General features: G+C 44.8%; 1 protein-coding gene across 8 annotated transcripts in view; it reads left to right on the top strand.

Moving 5' to 3' along the window:
- Positions 1-18,250, top strand: part of THBS4 (thrombospondin 4) — a 55,065-nt gene that overhangs the window by 20,562 nt on the left and 16,253 nt on the right. The window contains exons 1-9 of one of the 8 annotated variants that reach the window (XM_053303420.1): positions 5,030-5,050; positions 5,521-5,615; positions 7,292-7,343; positions 8,674-8,846; positions 9,395-9,532; positions 11,912-11,989; positions 15,513-15,665; positions 17,120-17,224; positions 17,393-17,500. In XM_053303420.1, the coding sequence (XP_053159395.1) occupies positions 5,562-5,615; positions 7,292-7,343; positions 8,674-8,846; positions 9,395-9,532; positions 11,912-11,989; positions 15,513-15,665; positions 17,120-17,224; positions 17,393-17,500 (861 nt within the window). In that variant the 5' untranslated portion in view covers positions 5,030-5,050; positions 5,521-5,561. The other 7 variants (XM_053303419.1, XM_053303418.1, XM_053303417.1 and 4 more) reach the window with 7 other exon arrangements.

The raw sequence follows: 18,250 nt of genomic DNA, 5'->3' as shown, positions 1-18,250 counted from the left end.
GGCGGGGGGAGTGGGATGGTCATGATGGAAAGAATCCAGATCTGTACCATGGCATGAGGGAAAGAGATGATTTAACCCTCCCCCCTGAAATGGTCCTGATCCAGATTGGGCCCTACGCAGCTGCTACTTAAGGGGGGGGGGGGGGCGGTTAGCCAGATAATGCAAATAATGTGCTTACATGTAGTTTGGAGTTGAGGGTATGTGCAGGGGCGTATCTAGGGTGGGGCAGGCAGGGCAAGTGCCCCAGGCGCCACTTGAAGGGGGTGCCATTTTTTTAAATTAAAAAATTTAAACAATGGCCACTGAAATGGTCATCACACATGCTCATATGGCCTCAGTGAGGGCCTAGGCCATGCCAGGTCTCACAGAGGCCATTTGAGCATGCATGGTGGCCATTTTGTTTTCACCTGCCTTTAAAAAAAAACAACAGCTATTTTTTAAAATGGCCACCACACATGCTCAAATGGTCCCTGCGAGGCCCTAGAGGCCAGTGGGGGTGGGGGGTGGAACTTTTGCAGACCCTGCCCCCAGCCTTTAGGAAGACCCCCAAAGGGGCTACAGGTAATTTTTTTTTAATTTAATATGTCACTGTGCACATGTTCAGTGTGGCACTATGTACAGAGAATCAGGGCTTGTGAATACTGAGCTGAAACTTATGAGCTAGGATTGTATTCATTTGTTCTTACTTTGCTTATTGTGATAAGTGAGTTAAATGTGATGTCTTAATAATATGGCTATTAATGGTGAGTTTGTCTTTGAATCAGTGTGAAATCCTTAGTATTAAGGCCCACTGGGAGTTTCTTGCTCTTTCTCTCATTTTAACTGTCTTTCTGAAAGACTAGAATATTTTCCAAGCAGTGACACAGTTTACTCTGCATATCCTTTAATTATTTTCAGAGAGCTGGGAAAAGTCACATTCTCCATTTATTTTTAAAACTTATATAATAGCTACAATGCATAGTAGAGAATTAGACAGGCACTTCTGTTTAGTTTTCCAAGTATACCTCCACATAGTATTTGGATATTTCATGAGCCCCAGCATACTGAAATTTGTAGTTTTCCAGCATTTTTTGGTCTGGCTACATCCACTGCTAAATATTTTTTGAAATATTAAAAAATTAATGGGCTTGTCTTGTATTTTTGAGCTGATATTATGGTAAAGTTATCTGAAAGATGGTTGTCAAATGTTTGGCAGGGGGCACAATTTCAGTGCTTGCCCTAGGCACTATTTTCCCTAGATACGCCTCTGGGTATGTGTACACCAGCTCATTTCATACCGGGAAAAGAGGAGTGAACTTTTTTGAGATTGCCCCTTCTTGTCCTGTTATGTTCTCATGCAGTGGCGTAACTAGGGAAAACGGCGCCCGGGGCAAGCACTGAGCTTTCCTATCCTAAGACGAGAGCTTACACCCTAGTGAGTGTGTTTAGGACTGCAGGGTTGCCCCGTGCAATTGATACAGCCAGCGACTGACAGTGCTAGTTGCTGAGCAAAAAAAAAAAGAATAAACGTTGGTGGCTAATGTAAACAGAGCAACTGTTGCTCTGTTTACATTAGCCACCAACGTTTATTCGTTTTTTTTCTAACATCCTCAGCCCAACGCTCTCTCTCCCTTGGCTGCGTTTACCTTCATCCCGCATAGCACCCAACTGCAGGCAGGCTTATCAACAGGCGGAAGAGGACAGCGACTGCTGCACAGCCAACGCCATGATGCTTTGGCTGTGCAGAGACCTACAATGCCACCTTCTGCTCTTCTTTTGCTACCCAAGCCCAGCAGTCTGCCATAGACTGTGTCTGCGCAGCAATCCAACAGTCTTCCTCACACGCGCCTTGAAACCGAAGCGACATCTGCGCATGCTCACCTCGTGCTCCCCCAAACCCAAAAAATGTTGCATGTTTTAAACGCAGGGCTACGCACCACCACTGAGTCGAGTTTTTAAACTTAATGAAAAAGACACTTTGCCTTTGTCCCGTGGAGACACACAGCCCCACACACACGGGCACTTTTCGGCACACAAGAGAAAAGGCGCGCGCCCCGCTCGCGCTATCTGCGACGCTTAAGTTCTCCGTCCTCATCATCTCGTTCCCCTGGACTCTCCGAGCAGCTGAGCTGCCACCGTAGGAAGCGGGAGGGAGCCCCCCGCCGACCCCGAGCAACCCGGGGCTTCAGTAATGTAACTTCCAGACTAGAGGATCTCCTGCTTCTCCCCTCCCAGCCCAGCCACAAACCCCTCGCCCTCGGCCCTCGCCTTGCTTTCCCCAAGTCTCAGTCCCGACTCCCGCCGCCGCGAAAACAAAGGTGCGGTCCACTTTGAAGAACGCGACACAACAGCACACAAGCCACTGAGGAAGGCACGCTGTGCTGGGGGACCTGGCTTTGACGCCGGCGCCCACTCTCTGCTTTGAGAGAGCATAATAGCATTGAGCAAACTTTTTGAAATAATAAGAAAGATCAATGATCATCACACACACACACCTTGTCTGTAACGCTGGCTTGCTTTGCTTGTTGTGGCACAACACTGGTGATGATAAGGCAGCCAGCAGGCCCTCGAATCCTCTTCTTCCCACTCCATTGCTGCTGCTGCACAAAGCGCTGCGGTCTCCTGCCTCGTGGTCGCTGCGTGAGGCCAGACACGCATGCACGACTGGTGGGGGGCGCGCCATGAGGCGGGGACGCCACGTCAGCGGACTGATGAGGTGATGTTGTTGAATGACGGTCCCACCCAGGACGCCGGAAGCGAAGCAGCAGCAAGCAGCCAGGCAGGCACTCAAGTCACTGCACTTTAGGCACCCGCGCCGCGGCGGCGCCAAGAGCAATGGCCCATGGGGGGCGCCAGGACCCGGGGAGGGGGAGGGGGACTGCCCAATGCCTCCCACTGCCTGCTGCGCCAAAAAAAAATTTTTTTCCCGAACCAAAAAAAAATTTTAAACGGAAAGGCAGGGGCTCTTTTTGGCGCCCCCCACGTGGTCAAGCAGAGTGGTGCCGGGGGCACGTGCCCCCCCTGCCCCCCCTATCGTTACACCTGTGTTCTCATGTTGATCTTTGCATGTTCTTAATTCACACACAAAGTAGCACTGGAATGATTTGGGAGCAAACATCCCTTTGAGGTGGTTACTCATCAATTGACCTGCTGGGGAGGGAAGGAGGCCGACTTTCTCCCGTCCTTGAAGATGCTCCCACCTCTTCCTCTTGATCTTTGAAGAGCAGCTGCATCAAAGGCAAACTGATGCACTGTTCTTGTTTCTCATTCTCTCCTTCCCCAAATACAACAGGCTAGGAAACGCTACCTCAGAAGAGCAAAAAGAGGCAAGGCCCCCCCCCACAGAACAAACCCAGTTTCCACCCATCCTCACAATGCATTTGGAAGATTTAATCAGCAAACTAATCAGTTTGATTTAATCAGTTGTCTTCCTGGCTCCTCCCACATCATCTTCAGGTGGACGGTCTGATTTTTTTTGAAAAGGGACAGCATGAATATTTATTTATCCAAACATGTGTTTGTCATGTTATCATTCTTTTAAAAAAGAAACCCAATGTAAAAGAACTGCAAAATTGCACTGGGGATGACGAGGAAGGTGGTTTTGTGGTGTGGCACAAGCACTAGACAATCCATGCTGTGCACAGCTGGCTTCTGCTGCAGAATGACAGAAATTATTTCCCCAGAACTCAGCCCTGGACTGGGAAATTTATACAGTCTATAACATGGTGAATGTCCTTCCACAACAGTTCAGCTGGTCATACTTTGTATATCTCTGGATACCTTTCTCTTTCACCTTCCTGCCCTGTATTTTTGAGGAAAGATGGCATTTGGCATCTTTGATGCAGGAACCTGACAGTCTAATGGGGGGAAAGGGGTGGGAAACCTCTTGGAGGAAGGGACCAAAGCTTTTTATCCATTCGCCCCCACTTTGTTAGCTGGGTATGAGGTCATGCAAAAAAGCGATTTCCTCTAAGAGTAGATGTATATGTTCTCAGACAGCATTCGCTTGGCTGCATTGTACTGTGGGCATGTTTTCTAATATTTTTCTAGTAAATGTATTAAACAGATATATCAAAGCTGTAGCCAAAAACAATCCAAACTGAATTGCTTTACCATATGAAGGCTAAACATTCATATCATCACAGTGAATAAGTAGGTGTATGGGTGTTTTTGTATTCGTTGAAATGAACCAGGTGATTTGACCTTGGGAATTTTAAATGTCTTAGATATGACTGCTCACAAAGCAGTGGCAGCTGCATTTTCTCCTTATAAGACAGCTCTGAACATTTCAGTTGCTGCAAGGAGCACTGGTGTTATGCAGGGTCTCAGATGCACGAGCACATGTGTTTAAAGAAGTTTGTACACACACACACATGATGGTGTCCACACATGACATGTTTGTTGTGGAATATTTCAGTGGAACATTAGGGTTTCTGTGTTACCACACATGCACTCTGTTCACAGGTATACCTATGCTTTGAGACCAAAATGAGGGAATTATTACTTGCATGTGTAAATAATAAATGATCACAGTCAAGGCAAAGGCAAGATAGGGTGCCCCAGAAGAGCATACAGAGGCAAGACTTTTTTTGGGGGGGAGCCTGTTTGGGTATAAGGCAGAGGCACAATGTAAACATGTGGTATTTGGCAATCTCAGTGCAATCACAGTTGCTGAGGGCATGAAGGTGACTCCCAGTGAGAGAGATGGAGGGGGAGAGGGGAGAGGCTTGGTTAGTCAGGCTGCTAGTGAGTGCTGAAATGTGGATGGAGGAGAGGGGAGAGAGAAGACTGAGAAAGAGAGAGAGTAAAGAGCAGCCGTATACCTGCCCTTGGTCCGCTGTCTCATGCATGACGCCAAGAATGCAGAAGTCCGTGAGATGCACCAGGCAGCAGCCTCAGGCCCATGCCCATTCAGTGACTAGTCAGGCAGCAAAGCACATTTAGGCTTGGGATGGACAAGTCAGAGCTCAGCTGTGTAAGGGAACAAGGAGGAATTAGGGCCTGCTTGCACAGTGGGAAGGACAACTCAGGACAGCCTCAGCTGTGTGAGGCTTCCTGAGAAGAAGCTTTGGTAAGGTTAGTGTGCATTGTGTAGCACTTGACCGGGTGAGGTCCAGGGAAGCAGGATGACCACTTACTTTTCCACATCTGGAGAACACACTGCAGTCTCCTGGGCAAAGGTTATTGATAGGGTTTTTCTGTAAGGTTTCCTAATGGGGCTGCTTAGGCATGAACACTCGAACTACAAAAGAGATAATGGGGAATCTTCTGGTGCAGGTTTACTTCAAAGTAAACATGCATTGAATCTGGATGCATGGTTGCAATCCTAATCACACTTGCCTAGAAATCAGTTATTTAGGTAAGTGCTGAAATAAATGAGACTTTCTTCTAAATAAAAATGCTTGGGATCAGATTGTAAATTGCTGAGGCCTTCTGCATTAAAGAGGATGTGATTCCCCCCCACAAAAGTGCTAATGTTATTAGATTACTGAAACTATTGCATTGCACCATTTCAATTTTTTTTTAATGTTCTTATTGTAGGTGTCTCTACAGGTGATTTTAATAGGCAGTTATTAGGTCACATGATGCAAATGAACCAAATATTAAGTGAAGTGAAAGATCTTCTCAGACAACAGGTATGTGCTGAAATGTTACATAATAGAAATGTTGTTAGCCATTAGCCAAACCTTCTCTGTGGTGTTAAAGGAAAATTCACCCTTGCATCTGACTAATATACAAATCTCTTTGCCACACACTGGGCCAGTTCAGATGCCATTTGAACTATGGATAAATCTTGGTTCTGCGTGACATCGCCAAACCTTGGGAGTTCACATGCCCTTACCCCTACCTCCATGAGCCCCAGAAGAATTTTATTTCCTAGCTAAACTTAAAAGAATACCAAGATCAGATACCAAGATCAAGATGCCCAAACCAACTGACCTTGTTTTATTGTACCCAGTTTCCTTGAAATAAATTGAGACCTGAAACCTATTTCAAACCTTGGCTTCTGAGCTCATTTAGAATAAACCAAGGTTACTGCCAAAACATGGGACATTGTATGGAACCAAGATTCATCCACGATTCCATGTGATGCATGAAATGGCCTGCTAAGAAATATAAAACAAAACAGTCCACTGCAATTTCACACCAAGAATTTGTTGCTTTTAAAAATATATGCATAGTTTGTTCCTGAATCACATCATTGACCTCAATGCACTAATTCTAGGAAATAATCTGAATCAGAACATGAAGATATGCCTAACTTTATAAAGTTATTTTTGAGTGGTGAGCCTGAACCTTCAAAGTTTTAGCATATTTCTAGACCTGGCAGTATTGCAGAGTTCCTGGAGCTGATTTCGCAACCTGTAAAAGCAATAAAATGAGAAAAGATTGAGGTTAGATAGGTGCTAATGTTCATGCCAGACTTTTCCAGGAAATTTCCAAAGTATATTTAACCACTTGACCAGTGACCATCTAATTTCATAAGCATAACTTTTGTCTAATGCAAAGCTGTGTTTTGGCAGGGCTAACCTCATCAAACAGCAGGGTAAAGCAAGTCACTACAGGCAGCAACTTTCAGGGAGGATCGCATTTGGAACTTTCTTCCCCGCTTGTCCCCCTCCGCTGTGGCTGGCAGCACCATAGAGCTGCCAGTACTGTGGTGTTGCTAGCACCGCTCCAGCCAGCTGAACTCTATGAGTGACTCCACTCTAACCCAGCTGTATGGATGGAAATCCCTTCTTTCCTCTTCTGCTTCCTCCATGGCTGGAATGGGGGTTGGGGATTAATGTACATACATATGGGTCAAATCGGGATGGCATTTGACTCCCCACTTCAGCCGTCAAAATGCCTTGGACTGGCCCTAGAATTTCACCAAACTAGTTTTAAATCTTTGATTGGAGTTATAATTCAGCAGTTAACTTGAGCAGAGAATAAAGGTAATCTTTGTTTAGCAAATGATTCAAATTCAAGTTAAAGTCTAAGTCTAAGCATTGCATTAATATTTCTATTTGAGGAGTGTGGGCTTTTGAGCTCAGATGTTAATGTTCTTCTACTCGGAGTAGCTCTGCAGAAGATAACAGAAGGCTAAAAGTGGAATTCTGCATGGTGTAGATTTATCATAAAGATAAGTCTATAGTACTGAGTAAGTATTTACAACATTAGGCTGTTGGATTGCATTAATTGTCTTTCATACATTTTCTGGGAAATATGTTATGGTGCTAATGGCAATTTAAGAAACAGGAGAACAATCCATACATATTATATGATTTAAATAGACAGATAAATAGTAATATATTCATTTTACTTAAAGGTTAAAGAAACAACCTTTTTGAGGAATACAATAGCTGAATGCCAGGCATGTGGTAAGTGCTTTTGCATTTTAAAATTTAAAAGAGGATTGTATAAATGTACAGCCAAATCACAAAAGAAACCTCCTTAGCAACTAAACAGTAGCGATGTCAGACTGCCTGGAGTGCCAATTCTTGGAAGATATTAAGGCTCTCCACACGAGCAGTGTGAAGAGCCTGCAGGAGGTTTGCAGGGAGAGCAGGCTTAACCTGTTCTCCCCGCACACAAGCAGGCAGCTCACCCTGAGTGACCGCATTGGCTGCCCACACGATGACCATTTCCGTCACGGAGACAGTTGGGATGGCAGGGATCAGGCGCCTCCTGGTCCCCGGAAGTTCCAGCAGGCCCCATACGAGTGCGTGGGGCGTGCTGGGGAGCCCCCCGACATGGAGGGGGGCATTTAAGGTGGCTTGCTGCTGAGAGCCTCAGGGCTCCTGTTGCAGCACACAACCTGCTGAAACCAGACTGGGCTCCCTTAGCCTGGTTTCGGCGGGTCTTGAGAACAGCCTCGTTGTATAAGCTGCAGGTCTGGTGCTAGGAGGATTGGGGAACAAAGGGGGACAGAGGCAGGCAGGTGAAGAGTTGGGGGAGGCAGATCACAAGCTGGCCCCTTTGGACTCCTGATGGCACTCCAGTGTGCCTCAGAGCTGGTCTAAGAATACACCAAGCTAGGGTTTCCTAACCTTGGGACCCCAGATGTTGTTGGACTACAACTCCCATCATCCCCAGAGATGGCCTTTGTGGCTAAGAATGATGGGAGGTATAGTCCAACAACATCTGAGGACCCAAGGTTAAGAAACCCTAGACCAGGCCTGCTCAACTTAGGCCCCCCAGCTGTTTTTGGACTACAACTCCCCTCAGCCACAGCAGCCAATAGCCAGAAATTATGGGAATTGTAGGCCAACATCTACAGGAGGGCCGAAGTTGAGCAGGCCTGCCCTAGACCAAACTATTACCTAGGTTTGAGGGAAATAATTAGGTTCTCCAAGTCCAAGTCCAAGTCTGACTGGGGGACATTTGCTGCATCACTACATGAATATCAAAGTAAAAAAAAGTGTTCCGCTGCTTTCTGAAGAAACTAAATCTGATAACTGTCAGGCCAACATTAAGAAATCAAAATAAACAACAAATAGGGAATAACCTAGTCCCTGGCATCTTAACTGGGTATATAGCTGGTGGTACTTCAGTCTCAGGCAGGAAGCTGATGCACTTACCAAAGCAGCACTGAGATGGCCTGGCTTGTGTGGCATGTGTCAGATTCCCTGTGCACAGATTTTGCTTCCTTTCAGTAGGAAATTGCATGCACCCTGCTGCGTTTATGGCCACTGTATTTTATAATTGCAGGCCTGGGGACTGGAAGTTTCCCCACTCCACCCCCACCACCCCCTAAGCCCAAATGTGAAGCCAACACTTGTTTCAGAGGGGTACAATGCAGAGACACAGCAGAAGGATTTCAGTGTGGCCCTTGTCCTGAAGGCTTCACTGGAAATGGAGTTACATGCACTGATATTGATGAGGTAAAATATCTTTGAATGTTTTGATTATTCAAAGCCCAGTGAGAGAGAGAAGCCAGAGGCCTGAGGGTGACAAGCGTCATTTCCTCTTTTGCGTCTTCCATTAAAAGCAGGGATTCAGAGATATGAGCCCACCTGAGCTTCTAACCAGTTCATTAGCCAACTGTGCTAGCTAGGGTGCTTTCCAGATCAGACCCTGCAACAGGGTCATGTTGTATCTCAGAAGTGTGCTTCCACACTTCCTGTGATGTGACACCGCAGTCCCTACACGGACAGCAGGGCTCTGTTCACATTTCCAATGCTTTGTTTCGAATTTAGTCGCTGTGATATAGAGCTAGGACATTGTATATCCAGCATAAGAAAGTTGCTGTTTTTTCAGGTTGTTAGTTTCCGCAAGACTGTTCCCCCTGCTGTTTACGTTTTGAATGAGACTTGCCTGAACGGAGGCATTTTGCTGCTGTTGAGCAGCTAGTCTGGAAAGCACCTAGATGTTATATAATTAGCATACAACACAACTCATTAATTAAATGAACTGAACGTTTGCCTTTTAGTGCCGATACAATCCATGCTTCCCAGGAGTGAGATGTGTGAACACAGTTCCAGGTTTCAGATGTGAGGGCTGCCCTCCAGGATACACCGGGCAGGTCATTCAAGGAGTGGGCATAAATGCTGCCAAGAACAATAAGCAGGTATGTGATCTCACTGTCATCTATCAAAAACAAATCAAGTCTGGCTATATACCCCTGCTAACTTGGCAAAGAGGCACCTTTTAATGTGGTGATTCTCTTTATTGAGCAGGGGGAGAGTAACTGGCCCTATCCACCCCCAGCAAGGTACCTCCAGTGATTGTTGCTGGTGTCTATCTTATGTTTCTTTTTAGATTGTGAGCCCTTTGGGGACAGGGATCCATCTTGTTTGTTTGTTATTTCTCCGTGTAAACCGCCCTGAGCCATTCAAAAATAAAATAAATAAATAATAATACAGATTTCTAGGATTCCTATTACAACTGCGAATTATAGGCCTGTTCAGAAGATATATAAAGTGAAGACGCTGTACTCATGTACAGCATCCTAGAGAGCCTGCTTGAAAGCCCTGACCCTATGCTGATATGCTTCGAGGTCCCACCCCCACTCCACTTTTAGAGCATTTGTCTGAAGAGACATTTGTCTGAAGAGACAAATGATGTGGAACACTAGAGTGTCAGCATTCCAAATCACAAGAAGAATATCTCCTCACATCCAGTGTTGATCTCTTCATCAGACAAACACTGTAAGCATGAAGAACATGGAGTGAACTTTCAGACCCTGTTAGCACAGAAGCAAGATTTCCAAGTGCACTTTCTGGAACTCTGTACATGAGTTCCCCACTTTGTATAACTTTTGAAAAGGGTTTCTATTTCTTCTAAAAGTTCTAATCAGAGATGCTTGTATAAACATCCATGTTATTTCTGAATGTATGACAAAATAATCCTGGCCTTACTTTATGAAAGGCAGTTTTAATGGGTCATTAATTTATTATTTGTTGATATTTAATGCCCCATTCAATCTCATAGGCTCCAGATACCTTGCAGTATCTTAGAACACAACTTCTTAACCCTATGTGCTCCTATCTTCTCCACCCAGGAGAGCTGCTTTTTCCCACCCACCCACCCCCACAAATCCAGTGTGCCATCTATATACCACTATGAGGTCATTCACACAATCGAAAACTGTGTTCTACCCGAGTTTGGGAGCTGTGTGTACTCCCAATTTTTGATTGTGTGGAAGCAAGGTCAGAGGAAAACCTGGGTAGCTTTTTCTCCTACCTTGCTTCCACACAATCACTTCTACCCAGGTTTTCCTCTAACCTTGCTTCCACACAATCAAAAATTGGGAGTACACACAGCTCCCAAACTTGGGTAGAACACAGTTTTTGATTGTGTGAATGACCTCCAGATATCACATTACCTCAGTGCATAAATGGAACACTATTCTGAAGTAGTTTTGGCAGTGGGACAACACACTGGTGGGGGGCAGAGAGATACATGCACACTCTCCCACTGATGGAGAAATTCTGGGAATTATGGTTTCATTTAATGATTAGATGCCCTCACCGTTGATCAGGTTCAAGTTTTTATTGATCACAGCATGCCGAGTGTCTCTCTTCCAAAAGCACACACTCAGGCTTTTGGCAAGAGTCTTCTATACTGTTTACATACAGGCTATAGGACTGAGTAAAGAGCCTATCAGAGGCCAAAGTTTCATGGTATACACCAATCATACTAGTAGAATCAGAATAAAGCTTAGCCATTGGTAGACAAGGTGAACCAATTACAAGGCAGAAACCAGCAATAATGCACCAATCAGTTTTTAGCTATGCTTATGCCTAGTAAGGCAGGGCAAGCTGTGGTCAACAGGTATCTCCACTCAGGTGGGGCAGAGTATTGTTTCCAAGAAAAAGGGCCCTTGCAGCAGCAGGGTGCAGAAACTTGTGACCTTTAGGACTTGTGTAGGGTACACAACTAGGTGAAAGGGGTTAGTGGAATTTTCCTGCATCACCATGTGATGTGGAGATGCCAGCAGAAATATCATACAGTTTTCTCCTGTGTCCCATGTTCACACATCTTTTTGTGGCCTTTTTATGAATTTCATTATTTATTTCCCCCCAGTAATTTTAGAGACTGAGCCCTCCTCTGTGGTCCCTTTCCAGCAGGCGGACTGCTCATCTAGCTTTCTAGATATATATTGTAGAGTGGGGCGGGGGAGGTGGATGTGCAGTTTCCCCCCTGAAACTAAGAACACCCCTGTAGGAAAGATGTCACATGTGAAACAACCCTTGGAAACTTCATATCTGGCCCAGACCTGTACCCAGGTCTCCATGGTCCATGGCCAGCACTTACAGCAGAGACAAAATCGACCTACTGTTCTGAAATGATCAAAACTTTCTGCTATGCTTTTAGATAATTTCTCAGCATTAGAATTAAACCATTCTATTTACTTGATAACTTGAAATGACTGCTAAGCTAATATATTACACTCGAAGAACTGGCTCACAGGAATTAACTTGTTTTTTTGTTTTAATTGTGTTAGGTCTGCATGGACATAGATGAATGTCAAAAAAATGGAAATGGAGGATGCGTCCCAAATTCTCAGTGTATAAACACTGTGGTAAGCACACACTGTTATTTGAGACTGTCCAAATCTGATTATTTATTTATTTATTTATTTATTTATTTATTTATTTATTTATTTATTTACACAGTCAGACAAGTGTTATTGACTGGTTTGTTTTATCCAGACATTGAGTCCTTCCCAAGGACCTGGGATGGCTGAATTTTATTATCAGTGTTGTTGCTGTTATTATAGATATCATCGCAGAATATAGGCTGTTCCCAGTAAAGTTGCTTTTTGTAATTGGCTGATGGTGATTTCTGTGGCCCCTATGGTGTTGAGGTGCTCTTCAAGTTGTTTTGGAATTGCACCCAGGGCACAGATTACCACTGAGATTATTTTGGTCTTCTTCTGCCACAGCCTTTCAGTTTCAATTTGTAGATTTTTGTATTTGGTGATTTTTTTCTATTTCTTTTTCTTCTATTCGGCTATCCCCTGGTATTGCTATGTCGATTATTTTAACTTTGTTTTTCTTTCTTCTCGACTACAGTTATATCTGGTGTATTGTGTGGCAGATGTTTGTTTGTAGTCGGAAGTCCCATAATATTTTTGCATCTTCATTGCATCATCCCTGCTACCTTGTCATGCCTTTGTTTGTAGTCAGTCTGTGCGATCTTTTTACAACAGCTGATTAGGTGGTCCACGGTTTCATCTGCTTCTTTACAAAGGCGGCACTTGCTGTTTGTTGTTGATTTTTCGACTTTGGCTCTTATTGCATTTGTTCTTAGTGCCTGTTCTTGTGCAGCCAGTATTAAAGCCTCTGTTTCTTTCTTCAAGTTGCCATTCTTAAGCCATTGCCAGGTCTTGGTGATGTCTGATTTTCCAGTTATATTGTGCAAATATTGACCAAGCAGTGGCTGATTTTTCCATTTTTCTGCTCGGTTCTTGACTTGTTCTTTCTTGTAGGCCTGCTTTGTTTCATTGGTGTTGAATAGTTTCTCATTATTGACCCTTTGAAGTGCATCTTCTTCACTGTCCTTTATATATTCTTCAAGGCCTCTTTTCTGCTCCTCTACTGTTTGATGGACTTGCAGCATTCCTCTTCCACCTGAGCTGTGAGGGAGGTATAGCCTATCTACATCACTCTCTACATCATCATCATCATCATTTATATAATAATTTATATACCGCCCAACATTGAAATCTCTAGGCGGCATACGGAATTAAAATATAATATAATAGAAAACATTTAAAATTCATAAACAAATAAAAGTCATAATAGATAAAACCCATTAAAATTTAAATATTAGATTTCAGTTAAAAGCCTGGGGAAACAGGTAAGTCTGAAGGGGGACCCTCAAGGGTCCTCCTAAAAACAAACAGAGAAGGAGATGCTCTTATTTCAGCAGGGAGTGAGTTCCAACTAGGTGGCCAGATTTGGTTTTTTAAAAGCCACATTCTGGCTTACGGCCCATTTGACCCACGAGTATACCCCTTAGGTTCTGACCACCCACAGAGAAGGCCCAAAACATATTCTGTATGTTTTAGGAGCTGGCTTGTATGCGAGGCCCAGTTGACACCAAACACCTTGAAGTATTTACCAGCTGAGTTACAATGATCACTTGAAAGCCATTATGCCCAGCCACCATTTGTGAATAAGGAAATTGCCTGCCAGAGTATCCCATCCATCTGGATGCAACAAGAAAACCAGAGCTTATTCACCAGTGTATATTTTTATAGTATAAACTGCCTATCCAAACCAAGGGATGCAGCTTGATGGGCAGTTTTACTGATAAATTGCTAGCAGGGCTGAGTTCACATACTGATTTTTTACACAAAGCCCCTCAGAACTTGAAACAACACGCTGTAATTCTTTAAGCCTTTCTCTGCATAGTATTAGGCGGGGCTGTTTAAGCAAAATGCATCTGTTGAATCTTCCCACTGGACGTGGACGGGCCTGAGTACTCACCCAGTCGGGGGGGGGGGCGCAAGAGGATGGAAGCAATACAGCCCCTGGGTACAGGCAAAGTCAGGTGGGACCCTACACACCCACCAGGGAGAGCCAAGATACACAGGAACCCACAGACCGTGGATGGGCCAGCATGGCCCAACAGGTTGCCCCCTGGTGGCAAAGAGGAGAAGGCAGGGCCTCAACAGCCGGCAAGACGGGCAACTGCTGAAGGAGGGAGGATGCAGGGCAGCTACATTGGAGAGGGTGGTTGGGATTGCCCTGATTGCAGGGCTTTATTTAAGGCTTGGATGGCCAGGGATGAGGAGGTCTGGGAGTGATGGGGAGACATGATAGAGGTCTATAAAATCTTACATGGTGTGGAGAAAGTGGACAGAGATAAATTCTTCTCCCTCTCACATAATACTAGAACCCTAAGAATAGAATACTATGAAATTGATTGCTGGGATATTTAGAACTAGCAAACGGAAGTATTTTTTCACACAACACATAATCTGATGATGAATGAATAATCAACTTGTGGAATTATCTGCCACAAGATGTGACAGCCAGCAACCTGGATGGCTTTAAGAGGGGCTTGGATAGCTTCATGGAGGAGAGGTCTATCAATGGCTACTAGTCGGAAGGCCACCTTCAGTCTCAAAGGCAGTACCTCTGCGTACCACTTGCAGGAGAGTAACAGCAGGAGCGAGGGCACGCCCTCAACTCCTGCCTGTGGCTTCCAGTGGCATCTGGTGGGCCGCTGTGTGAAACAGGATGCTGGACTAGATGGGCCTTGGGCCCGATCCACCAGGGCTGTTCTTATGTTCTTAATTGGACCTAGAGTCTCCCAGTGAGGAGCAGTCTTACCCCTCTTCCTGACAGCTGGTAGAGGGAAAGGGTGACAATTAACCCCTCACCAGCACTTCTGAGGCCACTTCCACAGCCTATGAACAGGATCAGAGGAAGGGAGGCAGTTGGATACTGTGATCTCAAGCCAGTGCATGACAGCATCCTACTAGCTATGTATTATATGACCTGCCAGGTGCTTAACAGCACCCTGATGATGTTCTCCCAGGAAGTGGGCAGCAACCAGTGTTCCCTATAAGATGGATTCCTAGATGTGTTGACCACAACTCCCAGAATCCCCAGCTGCATTGGCCTTTGGCTAGGGATGATGGAGTTGTAGTCAACAACATCTGGGAATCCCTCTTACCGTGAACAGCAGCAGCAACAATGACAGGTGGTTTATCAAGCCCCTGGGGGCCTACTGGCTGGTGGGCTGTATTTGGCTTGATAGGTCACAAGTTATACAAGCTTGGCCTAAGCAGATCCCAGGACATGTTTTGAGGGCACACGATGCAGCAGCCTTGCCAAAGCTAAGCAGATCTGGTCAGTGCTTAGATGGGTGGCTAGATAGGAACTCCATGTACACTTCCTGGACTTGGAAGAAAGGTGGGTTATCAGTGTAATAAAAATATAAACAAAGTAGCATAATAGCTAACAAACCACTATTCAGCAAGCCAGTTATGTTGCTGTCCTAAAGACATTTCCATATCCTGAAGCAACAAACAGCAGCCATTAGAAAAGCAAAGAACATCTGGTTGACGATCTCCTTTGTTTTCTTCAAAGGGTTCCTACCGCTGTGGAGCGTGCAAACCTGGATTTACTGGAGACCAGATCAGGGGATGCAGGACTGAAAGAAGCTGCAGAAACCGAGCTTTGAACCCATGCAGTGTCCATGCACAGTGTACTGAAGCAAGGCAAGGAGACATCTCATGTGTTGTAAGTCGATGCTCTTGCAGGTTATTTCACTAGATCCAGGAGTAATACATGCAACCCTTATACTTTCTGCTGGTCTATTACCGTAATAAAGACTGACTGAGTACATGCAATGAGGCAGGCCTACTTTGAGACACTTCCATAAAATTATATATTTTATATCTGCATCTTTTAATCTGTATATCTAAAGCTATAAGCATCTTTATATGTATAATGCTGTCACTTGAGATGAAATATGTTTCTTGATCTCAAAACGTTCCAAATTAATACATTCAAAAAGGCTGTGACTGCTACTTAATAATGACTTAGGACCTGAATGGCTAAAAGACTACTTTCTACCACATGAACCTGTTCAAACTCCACATTCATCCTCTGAGGCCCTTCTCTAGGTCCTCCTGCCATCTGAGGGTAGGAGGCTAGTAACTAGTGAGGGCCTTCTTGGTTGTAGTGCCCCATATATGGAATACAATCTCCAGAGAAGCTCATATGGCACCAAAAGGGCCAAGCAAAGACTTCTTTATTTGCCTAGGCAAGAGATTCCCAACCTGTGGTACTCCAGATGTTGCAAAACTACAACTCCCATCTTCCCCAGACATGATAAATTGTGGCTGGGGATGATGGGAGTTGTAGTTCAACAACAGCTGGAAGGTCAAATTTGCCCACCCTGGCCTAGACAATCTAACATGTGACGTTGCTGGTTTTAATTTATGGTTACTCAAGAGTAGTCCCATTGAAATCAAAAGTTAGGAAATGCCTTACTTGTCCTTTTTAATTTCAGTGAGACTGCTCTGAGTGACTCACCTCATCATGTCAGCCACTGTGTTTTATTGTTTGGCTTGTATATTGCCCTGAAAGTCCCGAAGAGCAGCATAGAAAGTTCCAAAGTAAATGACAGTATCCCATTTAGAGCATGTTGTGAGTCTTCAACATATATGAAGGTTGTTCACATGACCGAAATCCCTGGTGTCTACGGAGGGCTGGAGTGAAAGCAGGAGTATGCCTATCTTCCCCCACACAATCTTCCTGGTCCTATTGCCAAGCTGCCATGCACACGATCACACATGGTTGCCACATTCTGGAGGCTGGGGAAATGTTTCCTGGCTTCCAGAAATCCTGAGGAGGATCTCCCCTCAAGCCCGGTGCTCTAGGTACCCAGCTCTGTGTCTATTCAGGTTACAGGCCCGAGCAGACACATGACCAGAATCCCTGGTAGAAGGGTGCACTTATGCCCTTCTACTTGGTTAATCGCCCAGAGGAAATTCCTGGGCTACCCAGCTGGGCAGCGCTAGGACTGGCCACGATCCCAGTGCTTCAGACAAGCAGCCCTACCCCGGTAGAGTTGCACAGGCCCAGCTAGGGCTGCTTGTGTGAACAGCCTCATTGACTGACACAACTGTGCATATTTGTAAAACCCGCTCCTCAGTCTTGCTTTAATGTTGCAATACTTTTGCTCACAGTGTGGCATTGGCTGGGCTGGCAGTGGCTTTGTGTGTGGAAAAGATGTCGATATTGATGGCTATCCTGATGAAGAACTCCCATGCTCGTCTGAAAGCTGCAGAAAGGTAGGAAGCACTATTGGGGACCTGCAGGGGGAGGCTGCAAATTTTGCTTGCTCCATTATCTCCATTTGCACCATTTTAAATTCTGATGAGCATGCACATGGAAGGGTGAGAAAATGGGAAAACTCTCTGGGTGTTAGTCCAGTAATCCAGGTCTTGTTTCCCCCATAGGACAACTGCAAGTTCGTTCCAAACTCTGGTCAAGAAGATGCTGATGGAGACGGAATAGGAGATGCCTGTGATGATGATGCAGATGGGGATGGCATTCCTAATGATCAAGTACTGGTTATAGATTTTTTTTCCAGCCTACTTCCCACATAGAAAGTACCCTTATAAGATTGCCTTGCTGTCCATGTGTATGTCCATATGTCTGTATGTGTGTCCCCCTCTAACAACTTCACAATGCCTGCACCTAGTTTGGTACAGATGTTGTACCCCATAGGGACACCTGAACAGCGTGGTTTTTGATGATGTCCTATACCCCAATCCAAGATGCCAGCCGCATGGAATGTAGGTGGATTAGTTCTTACCTGAACTGCTTGCTTAATTTCTTTTTGTAATTGATACCTCTCTTTCTAGTCATTTGGTTGCTCAGGGCAGCTCACAAATCTATTAAAATCTCAATCAATTAAAGATTCATTAAAATTAGAGGCCATAAAGATAAAACACCAATAAAACAGCCTTTAGGACAAAAAGCAGGGAATCGCAGGCAATGCGGAGGCCTCTTAATCTTATCCAATAGGATTCGCCAAGCATTTGGTTGTTGTCATAACACTTAAAGCAAAGCCCCAGCCTGAACTCAGTTTAAGGTCAACAGCCCATGCCTCTTTATTCCGAACACTTCAAAAGGTCACGTTAAAATTATCCTAGAGATTAATAATAATAAATTAATAGTCAGGCATTTGTGTCTGAGGATCTGTTGGCAAGACAACAGCAATAAGGCATCTCACCAATGCAAAATGTGATGTCTTAAGACATCTCACACTGACAAAACCAGACAGGTTACCAAGTGTCACCTACTACAGTACA

The sequence above is a fragment of the Hemicordylus capensis genome, chromosome 2, assembly GCF_027244095.1.
Source record: "Hemicordylus capensis ecotype Gifberg chromosome 2, rHemCap1.1.pri, whole genome shotgun sequence".
NCBI classification, from domain to species: Eukaryota; Metazoa; Chordata; class Lepidosauria; order Squamata; family Cordylidae; genus Hemicordylus; species Hemicordylus capensis.
Note: the sequence above shows the minus strand (reverse complement) of the source record. Positions and strands in the feature narration are given on the sequence as shown.